At 46.4% G+C, this 14702-nt stretch overlaps 1 protein-coding gene across 10 annotated transcripts in view; it reads right to left on the reverse strand.

The window, feature by feature from the left end:
* The window catches only part of DRP2 (dystrophin related protein 2), a 59190-nt gene that overhangs the window by 11879 nt on the left and 32609 nt on the right, over nucleotides 1-14702 (reverse strand). For all 10 annotated transcript variants that reach the window (XR_008328649.1, XM_053374705.1, XM_053374702.1 and 7 more), the window contains 9 exons: nucleotides 12727-12801; nucleotides 11085-11286; nucleotides 9865-9950; nucleotides 7403-7560; nucleotides 6012-6178; nucleotides 4955-5066; nucleotides 3601-3737; nucleotides 1828-1893; nucleotides 620-685 (listed from right to left, as the gene is read on the reverse strand). Coding sequence is in view for 9 of the 10 variants with exons in the window: in XM_053374705.1 (XP_053230680.1) it covers nucleotides 620-685; nucleotides 1828-1893; nucleotides 3601-3737; nucleotides 4955-5066; nucleotides 6012-6178; nucleotides 7403-7560; nucleotides 9865-9950; nucleotides 11085-11286; nucleotides 12727-12801 (1069 nt within the window). In the remaining variant the exon portion in view is untranslated. The remainder of the gene's footprint in view (nucleotides 1-619; nucleotides 686-1827; nucleotides 1894-3600; nucleotides 3738-4954; nucleotides 5067-6011; nucleotides 6179-7402; nucleotides 7561-9864; nucleotides 9951-11084; nucleotides 11287-12726; nucleotides 12802-14702) is intronic.

The following is a 14702-nucleotide window of genomic DNA, read 5'->3' on the forward strand; positions in this document are numbered from 1 at the left end:
GCCTACTGCACATTCTACCTGAAGAACACTTGCACTGATGGGACAGGAAGAAGATGGCATTGGGAGGTAGAGCAGGAGAGAATTTGAATGCGTAAATATTTCTCGCTACGTGTAGGAAATCTCAAGGTACCTGTAAAAAACATGGGTAGCATGCTAACTTTTGTTTGCCATGCTGTTTGCTCCTTTCCAAGAAACGTAGGTCAGGTTTGACTCTGGATGAGTCCACATGCAATTGCAAGTGGGAGAAGCAAGATATATGATAGAAGTGAGGTTATGTGCTGTATTAGTGCTCATTTTCCCCACCCAACGGAAGTGGGGGGATGTCCACATGGAATCCTTCTCTGCCCAAATGAAGGAGTGGAGGATAAAGGGTTGGGGACATCTGCCAAGAGATCACAGCCTAAACGTGAAGCCCTATACACAGTCACGCGGCAGTTAGTCCCATTGAACTCAATAAAACTCCTATGTCCAATTATAAATGCAGGTGGTTGCAGTGTGAAGTTGCCTAATTAAATATGACCTCTGGTTGGACCCTGGTACCCCCCACCCCCTAGCTTTGCAACTGACAGAAAGCACACAGATTTCAGTAGAATTTGCATGGAGGACAGTAGCAACTCACAGGCTGTCATCCGGAGAAAGGCTGTCGTTGTAAAAGGAGGAATTCTGGCTTTCCATCTCTGCAAGCCTACAGGAAAACAGAAGAGGGGCAATGAACTTCATGGAAGTAGCGAGGAAAGACAGAAGATCTTTCCAGAAGATCCCAAAAGGTACCAGGTGGATGGCCACAGGAGGAGAGAAATTGCAGCTCTCATGAGGGTAGGAAATTCTGGGTATGAAACAAGCTCCTCCAAATTAGCAGTTTAAATATTGCCTTGCCTCTCACATTCCACTCTAAAGCATAGTTGCCTAGTGCTGGTTGCACTCCTCTAAATTCACCTCTGCAATAAGGAGGTCCAAGCTGGATGTTCCAAGCTTAGACCACATGGCTTACACAAGCCATCTTTGTGTTTCTATACAAATAACTTAGAAACATTTACCATTTTGGAATCTAAGGTGTCTTTTCTTGCTGCTGTATGGAAAAGCACATGAGTTTGATGATTGAAGAGTTTGTAAGTAAAACATTTTTAACATACCAAATGCCTGGTCTCTTTCTATGCTATGAGAAATGGGGATATTTAAAAGGGGATATTTTAAACATCTTCTAGCCTACATTTCCATGCTTTACTTTGTTGCATGTTTTGCAGTTTTAAATCTCTGCTGGAGCTCTCTCTCCAAAGAGTACCCCCGCCCAAAGAAAAACAACAACCACTCATCAGAAAGCAGGATCACTGATAACCACCCTTGATACCACCATGAACAAAAATAATCATGAATGCACAATTAAAAGGACATCTGAAGAAGCCCACAGCTAGAAGCCATCAATATTCTGGGAATTTTAAGTTTTATCCTTAAATGGAACTCTGTCTTCTTAGCAGTGCTATTGTAGTCAGGCCCATATAGAACTTGTCTAAGGCCCAGAGCAAAAGAATAGTTAGAATAAAGTTATAAACTCAAACCAAAAAGAAGCCAGTCCCTTGCAGGGTCCCCTGGCCGCTTAGCCTTCCAAGGCCCAGAGCAAGTGTACCCGGTTGCCCCCCCCCCGCAAAGGCCTGATTGTAGTGTTTGGAGCGTTGGAGACAGTCATCTTCTGCCTTTGCTACAGAGGGCTTTTCTGATGTACCAGGTTTTTCTCCACTCACTGTATCTGTCGTACTGGCTGTGCCACCCTATTCCCCATACCACCCAACATTTTGGCCCGGCCCCTTTCTTAGGGGTGTCAAGTGGTACCTGCTGGCGAAGTGTTCAATCCGAGAGTGAGTATCTGCATGAGGTAACATTGGAGAGGAGGCTGGCCTGAAAGGAACAAGCAGAAGTCACGAAGGACTGAGGTATGGAATTGTCAGCAGTTGCCTAGCAGGGGTCTAATGAAAGTGTCACCTGCACCGGTCGTGCATCTAGGCAGGTAAAACAAGGTCCTTGCATTAATTTACAAAGCCCTGAACAACTTAGGTCCAGGGTACTTAAGGGACTGCTTGAACTCTTCTATCCCAGCTCAGTCACTGCTATAATCTGTAGGAGTGTCATTGGTCACCTCCTGAGTTTATGAGGCTTGTTTGACATTGACAGAAAACTGAGGCTTCAAGCATAAACAGCACAGTCCTGTGGAAGCCTCTTCCAGTAGAGATGGTGCTGCTGCTGCTGCTGCTGATAATGATGATAATAATAATAATAATAATAATACTTCTTTTCTTCTTCTTCTTCTTCTTCTTCTTCTTCTTCTTCTTCTTCTTCTTCTTCTTCTTGTTATTATTATTATTATTATTATTATACCCTGCCCATCTGGCTGGGTTTCCCCAGCAACTCTGCGCAGCTTTCAGCACATATAAAAACATAATAAAACATCAAACACCAACAACTTTCCGATGCAGGGCTGCCTTCAGATGTCTTCTAAAAGTTGTGTAGTGCTTTATCTCACTGGCATCTGATGGATTCAGTAGGTGTCTTCTATATTACCCTTTAAGCATCTCCTGAAAACTTACCAATGTTGTCAGGTTTATGCAGACTATTAAGAAAACATTTTTCTGTAATAGTTAGCTGATAATCTGTGATATTACTCTTTTTATATGGTGGTGTGTGTGTGTGTGTGTGTGTGTGCGTGTGTAACACTGTTGTAAGCAACTTAGATTTTTTTTTAAAAAATGAAATTGTGGTATATAAGCATTTTTATAAACAAATGAACAACAAGTCTGTGGGGAGACCTTTTGACCTTTGGGAAGCACCACACAATATCCAATTCTGCAGTTGTAAGGAAACAATGGTGGAACTCCTTGCACATTGATACTAGGTAGGCCTCTTAATTGTATTGTTTAAAGTGCCTACTAAAAACTTCTTTGTTTAGACAAGTTGAACCAGATATGGAAAGCTGACGTACATTTCAATAGGTAGTTTTCTTTATTTTTATAATGTAAATTTTTAACAACTGATTTTATTTGTTTTGGAATTGTTTAAAGTCAACTTGTCTTTAACCTCTGATTTCTATAGTTAACCTTAATGTATATTTTATGTAAATCATGTAGAGAGATTTCAATGATTACACATTTTATTACTCCAGGACATCCATCCACCACTGATAGGGAATTCTTTGCTTCCCAGAATTCTAGGTTTGGTCTACATTCTGTTGAGGCCAGAGATGGGGAACCTGTGGCCACCCAGATGTTGCTGGACTCTAGTTACCGAAATCCCTGAGCAATGGCCATGCAGATAGGATTTGGGAGTTCAACACCTGAGCATTGCATGTCAGTGGCGTAGCGTGGGGGGTGCAGGGGGGGCCGGCCGCACTGGGCGCAACATCTGGGGGGGCGCTCGCACTCGCAGCTTGCACTCACAGCTCGCACTCGCAGGGGGTGCAAATTACTTGCCTTGCCCCGGGTGCTGACAACCCACGCTACGCCACTGTTGCATGTTCTCCATCTCCCGTTTCTTCTCACCCAGCAAGCATCACGAAGATGTCCATTGATCAAGGAAGAGGGTGGGGAATTTGCAGCCAGGACCAGGACTTACGTTTCAATGAAATCTGCCTCCAGGACGGACTGGACCGGCAGGTACCCTCTTTGGGGATGCTTGCTGAAATACTGCTTCGACCGGAACTTGTTTTTCAGGGTGGTGGCAAAGTCCCTCATGTTCTCACTTGATGTGGTCTGCAGAGAGGAACAGAGGCTTCGTTCACACACCTGTTTACTGCCCAATCAGGATAGTGATTCATACACTATATATAGTAAACTTAAGATAAAAAATAGATTAACCTTATAGAAAATATACAGAATACTACTGATCCTAACTTGAAAATCATTTTCATGCATTTGCTAGGAGTGTTTTTCAAAGTTATTTGGGTTGTATCCAGAGTTCGTCATACTCAGATCTGGTCCCCTGAAATTAAATGACATTAATTGCTTAGGTCCCTTAATTTAAATGGGTCTACTCTGTGCAGAATTTAGTTGAAGACAACCCTTCATGTTAATTTTTCTTAAAAGCATAGTTGTGGATCCAGCATTAAATTCAGTTTGCAAAAACAGGTGCTCATTTCCTGTTTGATAATTCTCATTTGTTCTTAGAAAAGATGTCAAGGTGGACATTACTGTCCTGGCTCCCAACCTAAATAATAATAATAATAATAATAATAATAATAGTATATAATTTCCACCCCACCTATCTGGCTGGGTTGCCCCAGCCACTATGGGTGGCTTTCAACAGAACATTAAAAACAGAATGAAACTTCAAACGTTAAAAACCTCCCTAAATGTTACGACAAAAGCTCTTACCTATGAGTAAGAAAGAAAGCTTTATTCAAGACTTGCAACAGTACAGGTCAGGCTACAATTACTGTCAAATCGCACATATTTTAAACTCCATTATTCTATATATGGTGTTGTAGTTATTTTTTTCATATTTAGCATATTTTGGTCTAGAAGCTATTATATGACTAGTCAGTCCTCTATGTTCTTTCTGTATTTTTGTGTGCAGGCTGAATAAAAGAACATTGGGTCAAGTGTGGTATGATAGGCTATTTTTATTCTATTGAAAAGTGTCTTTTCTTCCCATACCTTTTAAAAAATAGGATAGGCTTGGTAATGCTGGTAACTTGTTATGCAGCAAAGCTGGGGAACCTGTGCCCTACCCCAAGTGTTGCTAGACTACAATTCCCATCATCCCTGACAATTGCCCATGCTGGCTGGAGCTGATGGGAACTAGAGTTCAACAACATCTGGAGGCCCAGAAGTTTCCCACCCTTGGCCTAGGCCTAAGTAATGGGTCCAGAGCTTGCTCCATGAACAGCTCATTGGTCAAACATGAACAGTGTCGTTGGTCAAATACCAGTGTCCCCCAAACAGTTTTCTCCAGACAACTCCTATATTACCATTGTGTAGTATTCCATAATGGGATAATGCAGCTTGTTGCCTTTGCTGGCTCTCCCAGTCAAGAAGCAAGTCTGGCAGATGTCCACATTGAATTGCTTCAGGCTTCGGTACCTGGAACAAAGGGCAATCAGGGCTGGGTCATAAAACCAGCAGCATCGAAATAATAAAGCATCTCCTCGACTCCACCCACGTCAGGATGCAAGTAGGGTTTGTATGTTTAGGGAGGACCATTGCTCAGGGGTAGAGCATTTGCCTTGCACACTTAAGTTCCCAGATTCAATCCCAGGTAGCACTGGGAATGCCCCCATGACTCAAACTCTGGAGAGCACCTGCCAATCAGAGTAAACAGTACTGAGCTAGATGGATGAATAGTCTGACTCAGAGAGGCTCGCTTGGCGCCATCATTACATGTCTTTAGGCACTAGGCAAAACATTCCTCTTTGACCATTTAATAATCTATGGCCTGTTAAAGCCGTGTTTTGGGGAGAGGGGGGTTGCTATTATGATTGTTTTATGATTTATGATTTTATTTTTGTGCTCCATAAAATGTGCTCTAAATGTTGTGCACTGCCCTGGGATCTTTTGATAAAGCGTGGTATCTAGATTGAATAAATAAATAATAATACAAAATAATAAGGCAATGTTGTGTACTGCCCTGGGATCTTTTGATAAAGCGTGGTATCTAGATTGAATAAATAAATAATAATACAAAATAATAAGACGTTCTTATTAATGCCCACCTCCACTTTTTTTTAAGGCTTCAACATAGAAAATGAGTACATAGAAATAAGTGTTTCAATGTGCAATGATGTTTTTCCTGTAGGATTGCATTTGAATATAGGAACATATGATGAGCTCTGGAGGAAAAGATCTATCAGCAGCTATTACTTATAATAGCTAGATGGTACCTCTATGTACAGAGGGAATGGACCCATGGACATCAAATGTCATGCGCCTAGACGAAGAACTCTGCTGGATCAGACCACTGGCCCAACTAATCCAGACCCTGTTAACACAGTGCATATGGGAAGCTGTATACTGTAGCACACCCTGTACCTGAATCCTTTGATAGGGCATTGTCGGCAGACCGAGCACTTGGTCTGGTGTTTAACTTGCTCGGCTATAGTCACTCGATGCAGGACTGCCAGCCACACCATTGACTGTGGCTCCAGGTTAGCCCATTCCAGGAACTGGATAGCCTCAATTGCTGGTTTCCCATTACCCTAAGAGGAAGAGAAGTGAGGCAGGTGCTGATCACCCTTCCGATTCCCAGTGTACTTTCTGTTTAAGAAGTAATACACAGCAAAGCAATCAACGTTTCCAATACCAATAAAATGTAAAAACTAAGAAGGCGGCAGGTCTCAAAGCAGCATTGAAACAACCAGAATCAAAACGTAAGAGGAAAAGCTTGGTTCAAAACAAAAACAAAACACCTTTGTCAAGTGTCAAAAAGATAACATTGTAGGCACCAGGAGAACCTTGCTGGCAAGAACATTCCACAATTGGGGTACTACCAGCCAAGAAGGACATCTTCCTGATATCCACTCACTTCACCTCAGATTGCAGTGTCCCATTGAAAACTCTCTACTGAAGATCTTAAGGACCTATGAAGAATACTTGATGCTAAGTGGACTTTCATCTGAAGACAGTCTTTCCTGTAGTAGCTTTCTGTCTATGGAATCCTCTTCCCTAGAAAGTCTTGCCTGGCACCAACTCTGCCATTGTTTTGGTGCCAGGAAAAGAAGTTTGGGGTTTTTTTTCTGGGTGTTTGGGCAGCACCAAAGACTGGGTGTCTTCACTCCGACTATGCTTTCTATAAGCTTATGTATTTCGATTACTGCATTTTATGCATGTCTTAAATTTCTTCAGGACTTTTTGGTTGTGGGAAGTGATTCATAAATTCGACAAACCGAAAACAAAGGGATAAGACTGTCAAGAGGTGACAAAGGCAGTTGAGTAGCTTCTTATTAAAAGACTAAGGCACTTTTCATGTTATGGTAGAAACATAACACCACTTCTGGACCTGGCCAGGAGGTGGGGTTGCGGGCTTCACGCCCACCCCACATGAGCGGGGGCTGGTTTCAGCCCCCGCGAGAGCAGGGGAATCCCGGCCGCGTTGTCTGCCCAGCCAGCCAATCAGGTGGCTGGGGGGCATGGCCTGCACCGTTGCTGGAACATTAAAGGCCGAGCGCAAGGTGGGTGGAACCATGAGGCCTCCCCCCCCCAGCTGGCTGTTGGTTTTTTGGAGGGGGGGAAGCCACCCATGTGCCAACAGGCCTTGAAACGTAACTTGCAGCTGTGAGGGAAGGAACCACAGAAAAGCCACTCCTAAGCCACTGAGAGACACCCAAGAAACATGACCCACTGGCTCCCTCAACAACTCTCGTGGCAAAAGGAATCTCTTCTCGTAGCGTCAACGTGGACAAAGCACCACCTGTGTCACGTACAAATCGGAAGCAGCTGCGAACGCTGGGCTCCACGTTGCTCCCTCCAAAGGCTGCCACCTCCCCTAGTTGCCGTGGAACCTGGATGGCCTCGTGAAGAAGGATGCCAAGGTGCCGCTGGTCACAGAGTCCGCTGGCATTTGCCACCTGGCTGAAGAGATCTGAAAGGTGCGAGGGAAGAGCATGGGGCCCCCACAAAGGGTGGGATGAGGGAGGGAGGACGAGACAGAGAGAGAAAGAAAGAAAGAAAGAAAGAAAGAAAGAAAGAAAGGGGAGAGACTCAAACTGTAGCTTTTCCCAGAGCTATGAAAACATAGGGAAAGACAAGCATCAGTGGTGAAAGTCAAGCTTTGAAAGAAGGTATCACTCTTAACCATGGCCCATCTGCACTATAAATTTAAAGCAGTATCATAGCACTTTAAACAGTCAAGGCACCCCCCAAAGAATCATAGGAGCTGCAGTTTGTTAAGGGTACTACAATTACCAGGATCCTTTGAGAGAAGTCATGATGATGATTACAATAATCTGCAATTAAGGATGGAGGAATCTGTCAGTTTCGATTTCTCTCAGTTTCTCCTTTTTATAAAACATTTTGCAGGGTTATTTCCTGCAGCCCCCCCAAAAAACTCTTGAAAATTCAGCAGCAATTTAGTGCAGATTTCTCTTAATAAACATATTTTTGCTTACAGTTTTGGTGCGTGTGTGTGTGTGTGTGTGTGTGTGTGTGTGTATATATATATATATATAATATATATATATATTCATTCTCCAATGTAATGCATCTTTGTACATATATTTTCACTAATATTTTGCATTTTATGCACCATTTCCCCCAATACATTCTTTTTTTCATCCAGATTGTTTGGTTGAAGAAATGTATCACAAAATTCAGGGAAGTGCAAATTCTGAAGGACAGCTTTGTTTTGGTTTGTATATCGGTTTGAGAAGTGTGTGTTAGTTAGTTTCACATTAAAATGCCAACAAAATTGCATTTCTACAACTATATCTGTAGTAAAGATATGCCCTAAGGCAGAGGTTTGCAAAACTTTCTTTCTGCGAGTAACCTTTTCAAACCAACCCCCCAAGCTGGCTTTGCCATTAGGCAAACTGAGGCAGCTGCCTCAGGTAGCAGAAGTTCTTAAGGTGGCAGTCCTGTGGGTGGACCTCAGGTGGTGCTGAAGCAGCACCAGTATCAGCTGAAATCGTACCTGAAATCAGACGAGATCTTGCAAGAAAGAAAGATATTGCATAATTTTGGCAATATCTCGCCCAAATCAGGCAATATATTGCCCAAAAATGGCACTGATGGCAGCTTTGCTCCTGTACCTGTTGCAAAGGCAGAAGGGCAGGCAGAGTAGTGGCGCCAATGGCAACAAGTATGGCAGCAGCGGTGGGAGCAGTAGGGCAGGGCAAGGTGGCACTTCCTGTTTTGCCTCAGGTGGCAAAACGGGATGTGCAGCCCCTGTAAACTAGTATGCCGCAGAACCCTTGAATGTTGCCAGTTGCCTTCTGCCCTGCAGGGGCAGATTCAGGGAATGGCTGGAAGCTGAGGGGTTGTGGCTTGTGGCTTGATTTTGATGAGTGGGCACTGGGAAAAGGGGTGGGGGGTTGGATGCTGGCTTGGAAGAAGGGATCAGTGATCTGGGGGAGCCTGTAAGAGCCAGGAGACGAGAGTCAGAGGCAGGAGATGCTGCAGGATTGGAGAGGGGAGAACAGGTGCAGGAGGAGGGAGAGATAGGTCAGGCTGGTGTAGAGTCAAGGGCTTCCACATCTCTTCGTCCTGCTCCTAGCTCTCCTGCTCCACTGTCTCCCAGGACCAGAAGAGGACTGAAGTGGGAGGAGCAGAAGCTTACACGCAGGCAGAGTCTCCAGCTGCTTGTGTGCCGCTTGGGTGGGGGAGGTACATAAGCTGAGGTCAGGGGCAGGTCCTCTCTGTCGCAGCAACTGCACAGCTAGGAGTGGCTGGGAGACATAGGACTGATGCTCCTGCCTTTTCCTAATTTGCAAGTGTACTTTAGACAATGAAGAGCTAATTCATCTCTCTAGACATTCCTCACCTGTCAGCACTGTGATAGGCAGGAGGGAAATAGCTGGTCTGCTTTAAAACTCAGTGGAGCACTGTGGGAGCCCTGTTCCTTGGAGCAAGGCAGGACTGCAACTGAGAGGGTGTTTTTCTGTCATGCAGTATTGCATGTGCAGGACTGATTTGTGTGCAGGCCTATTCATGCAAGTGGGACGAGGAACCCATGAAAGAATGCTCTCTCCTCCGCTGCAGGAAACAGGAGCTTTGTGAGCAATATAAAAGGCTTCCTGCCATATTTCCATCTGTGCAATACTGGAAGGGATGCAGGCAGGTGAGTTGTGATGCAGCTGTGACTCCTCCTGCACTCGCCTCTCTCCACCTTTCCAAACCTGAAAGCCTCCCACACTCTGGTTTCATCAACCATCTCCCCCGGATGACTCACATTGAAATTTTTCCTTCACCTCCGTGCCACACAGACATGCTATGCCTGTCTTGAAGGAGAGAGCCCGCATCTTCCCGCTGCGTCCACTGGAAGACAAAAGGCGCAGGGTGAGTGGGGTGGGGGGAAACCTGGAACCCCCCCCTTTTGGTTCGCTTTACAAGTGCCCAATTTCTGCACAGCAGAGGAGACACTGTAGTGGTTTCCACCAAACAGTGTTGGCAGAACCAGGCCTCCCAGAACAGTCCTGCAAAGGCATGATGGCCCACTAGGAGCTCAATAAAAAACATGCATCTCCAGCCTGTGATTGCAAAAGCAGGGTGCGTGCATAGCACCTTGCAGGCAACATGGCATGGCTGGTGGTCTGTGTCTTGCTTGGCAAACCCAACCTATAAAAAGCAGGCTTTTCCTTGCAATGCCACATCATAGCCATCCAGACCACAGGCCAGTCTCCATTGACAGAAGATACCAACCAATTCAATCCACCTTTGCCCCTGAAGACACAGACTTTATGAAACTTCATGTTTAGAGGCAGTCTGCCTGCTTTTATCAGGTCCTTGGAACACAGAACAACCATCTCTACAATAGACTGCTTGTGGATTTCCTATCGTAATCATCATTGTGTTGCTTTTTTCAGAAAGGTGAACTCAAAGCAACTTACGAAAACAAACATTTAAGTAGGAAAACGAGAGGCATAGAACAATTGAAAACGCCCACAATAATTTGTATAAAAGAACAACCCCCATCCCACGAAGACAGGATTTCCCAAATATGTATCTCTAGCTGTTTTTGGACTACAACTCCCATCATCCCTAGTTAGCAGGACCAGTGGTCAGGCATGATGGGAACTGTAGTCCAAAAACAGCTGGAGACCCATGTTTGGGAAACCCTGCACTAAAAGAGAAAAGCAGGAGATTAAAGTCAAAGGCCTGGGAGGATAACAATATTCAGATGCCTAAAAACAGATAGTCATGGTGCCTGGCATGACAGCATTCCACAAATGGGGAGGACCCACTGGTGAAGCCCATTTTCACACTGCCACACTCGGCACCTTCCTAATGAATTTTTATACCCCAAAACCAGTTTCTAAACAGTTTACAAAGTATAAAAACTAGTTTACGCAAGCATTAAAACACAAGCCTCTTTCATTAAAATACACAATAAAACAATCACATTAAGTCTGCTAAGGCATCTCTTATCGGTATGGATGCCTTTATGGGTACCTATCGAAAACATTGAGCAGCCAGTTCAAGGTCATGTCGACGCAGAGGGGGACGTTCACCAGGATGCCTCTTTCCTCCTCGAGCCGCTCGTAAAGGGCGGTCAGGCAGTGGATCACCTCCACCACATCCATCACATGGTCGCTGGGCTGCAGCTCATGTTCGCTGAAGACCTCCAAGGCTGTTGGTAGCGTCACCAAGTCCACTGTGGTGCCCAGAGAAAAGGTGGTCAGAAATGGAAGTGGGAGATGAGAAAACAAAAAACAAACCTGTTATAGATTTGTCACAGGAAGCAAGAAAGATCCCCCCCCCATGACAAAGATAATCAGGGCTACAATTAAATAGGTACAAAGTCTTTGAGTTTGAAAACAACTCAAGGCACAGCAAAATGGCGTTACCCATGCTACCAACTAATAAAAAAGAGGCACCCTTTGCAATTGACAGTTGTTGTTAATTTCATTTCTGTACTGCCTTATATTTTTAAGGTGGTGGGGGCGAACGGACACTTCCGGCTTCCTACTATAAAATATTTCGAGATGTGTTAACATCCCCACTGAAAGACTTAATGAATGGAATCCTCCCAGGAAAGCAAATACCAACATCATGGAAAAATGCATATATTACACTAATCTCTAAACATGAGCAGGATGTACTCCAGCTTAAAATCTATAGGCCGATTTCCTTATTAAACAATGATTACAAGATATATGCAGGTAGTATAATGACAAAAAGAATGAGAGCAATTCTAAGAAATTTCATACATGAAGATCAAACAGGTTTCCTGCCATTGAGGCAGTTAAGAAATAACACTAGTCATATATTGAATATAACTGAACTCTTGGAGAAGAAAAATGAAAAAGAAACAACTTTAATGTTCCTTGACACAGAAAAAGCATTTGACAATGTTTCTTGGTGAGAGTTATAGAAGTTATGGATTTTGGGACTGCCTTCACCGAAGGGCTAAAAGCCATATATATAGAAAAATGGGCAAATATAATAATATATGGTAACCTAAGCTGGAGGTAGGGACGCGGGTGGCGCTGTGGGTAAAAGCCTCAGTGCCTAGGGTTTGCCGATCGAAAGGTCGGCGGTTCAAATCCCCGCGGCGGGGTGCGCTCCCGTTGTTCGGTCCCAGCGCCTGCCAACCTAGCAGTTCGAAAGCACCCCCGGGTGCAAGTAGATAAATAGGGACCGCTTACTAGCGGGAAGGTAAACGGCGTTTCCGTGTGTGGCTCTGGCTCGCCAGAGCAGCGATGTCACGCTGGCCACGTGACCCGGAAGTGTCTCCGGACAGCGCTGGCCCCCGGCCTCTTGAGTGAGATGGGCGCACAACCCTAGAGTCTGTCAAGACTGGCCCGTACGGGCAGGGGTACCTTTAAGCTGGAGGTACAGTATGAAAAATGGTACTACTAGACAAGGATGTCCTTTATTGCCACTGCTCTTCATTCTAGTATTAGAGGTCCTGGCAATAAAAATATGAGAAGACAGAAATAAGTGGGATTCAGGTGGGACAAAAAATACTGCATGTTTGTGTGTTGCTCCTTCATGCATTTCGTAGCTCCAGTTTACAGAATGTGAAAATTGTCCCTAATTAGGCAACATGGCTGATACAAGAGGAAGAACAGGAGGGTATTCTGGGGCTTACATCGCAAGGCCTTCTGTACACGGCGCAGTTTCATGGCTGTGCGATACGCAGAAAACTTGATGTTGTTTAGGTCAGCTGTAAGACAGAAAGAAAAATGAAACCACAGGCTGTCCTTTGCCAACTTGGTGTCCTCCACTAAGGTTGGCACTATTTCCTTGTCATTCTTGCTTTGCCAACTTCATGCACTGCAAGTGCTTTGAACCTCAACTCCCATCAGCTGCAGGTGACATACATAGTTCTCTTCCTCCACATTTTATCCTCATAACTACCGTATTTTTCATCCCATAGGACGCACCGGCCCATAGGACGCACCTAGTTTTTTTGGGGGGGAAATAAAGGAAATTTCCCCCCTTTATTTCCCCCCCCAAACCAGGTCGGGGAACAGCGGGATGGCAGCGCTGCGCCTCCCCGCTGTCCCCCGAGCTTGTGGGGCTGTACGATGTCTTCCCGAAGCGCCGGGCACTCTGCTTTCAGAAGCAGGCAGCTCCGTGCAACCTTCCGGAGAACGGCGCGGCTTCGCGCCGGGCTCCGGAGGGTTGCGCGGAGCTGCGCCAAGCCCGGGAGCGCAGGGAGCTCCGTGCAACCCTTGGGAGCCGGGCGCGGCTTCACGCCGGGCTCCGGAGGGTTGCGTGGAGCTGCGCGAAGCCCTGGAGCACAGGCAGCTCTGCGCAACTCTCAGGAGCAGGGTGCGGCTTCACGCCGGGCTCCGGAGGGTTGCGCAGAGCTATGGGAAGCCCAGGAGTGCAGGCAGCTCTGCGCAACCCTCGGGAGCTGGGCGCGGCTTCGTGCCGGGCTCCTGAGGGTTGCGCAGAGCTTCCTGAAGCCTGGAGAGCGAGAGGGGTCGGTGCGCACCGACCCCTCTCGCTCTCCAGGCTTCAGCGAAAGCCTGTATTCGCCCCATAGGACGCCCCATAGGACTTCATTTTTGGAGGGGAAAAAGTGCGTCCTATAGGGCGAAAAATACGGTACCTTGTAGGTTAGGCTGAGAGACTGTGACTGGCTCAAGGTCACCCAATGAGTTTCATAGCTGAGCAGGGAGTTGAACTCCGGTCATCCAGGTCTTAGTCCTACACTCTGACCACAACATCACAACTCTTGTGGTTCTTGTTATAAAACTGGACCGAGAAGCATCACCCTGTCCTTCACTTTATCCCAAAATCTGGATGCTTCCAGCCTGTTGCTATTATTGAATGGCATTTAATCACACAGGGGCAAATTCATGTTATGAAATAGTTGACAGGGAGGTCTTGCACAAACAAACTCTCCTCCCCCAAACACCTGACTTTTTACGATAAGGAAATTGAAGAGGGAAATGCATTGGAAAGTGGGTGGATGACACTTGCCCCGGCACAATGTCAACTAACTCCACTGTCCAAGCAAAGCCACTTCTGCCCTACAGAGGAGGTGGAGCTGCGGGCTTCACGGCCCCACAACGTGCGCGGCAGCTGGAACCCAGCCCCCGCGTGATTGGGGGGATTCCCGGCCGCGTCACCTCCTGGCCAGCCAATCGGCTGGCTCTGGGGGTGTGGCCTGCCGCTTGCCAGCTTTTTGTGGCCATGTCTGAAGCCTGGGGAGGACCCTTCCCGGGCTTAAAGCGGACGGGCTGAAGTCGGATATACCGTATTTTTCGCCCTATAGGGCGCACTGGCCCATAGGAGGCACCTCATTTTTTGGGGGGGAAATGAATAAAAAAAAATTATTTCCCCACCCCCAGCTGCGGGGCTGGGGAAGCCCGAGCTTCCCCTGACCCCAGCTCCCAGAACAGGCTGCTATCCACAAGCCTTGCGAGCCCGGTGGCAACTCCCCCCGGGCGCGCAAGGCTTGCGGACACCTGCGCGAAGCATGGGGCGTCCTCCGGAGGGCGCCCCGTGCTCCGGGATGCAGGCTGCCGCCCGCAAGCCTTGCGAGCCCGCGGGAAATCCCCCCGGGCGCGCAAGGCTTGCAGATAGCTTCCTGAAGCCTGGAGAGCGAGAGGG

Source organism: Podarcis raffonei, chromosome Z (assembly GCF_027172205.1).
Source record: "Podarcis raffonei isolate rPodRaf1 chromosome Z, rPodRaf1.pri, whole genome shotgun sequence".
NCBI classification, from domain to species: Eukaryota; Metazoa; Chordata; class Lepidosauria; order Squamata; family Lacertidae; genus Podarcis; species Podarcis raffonei.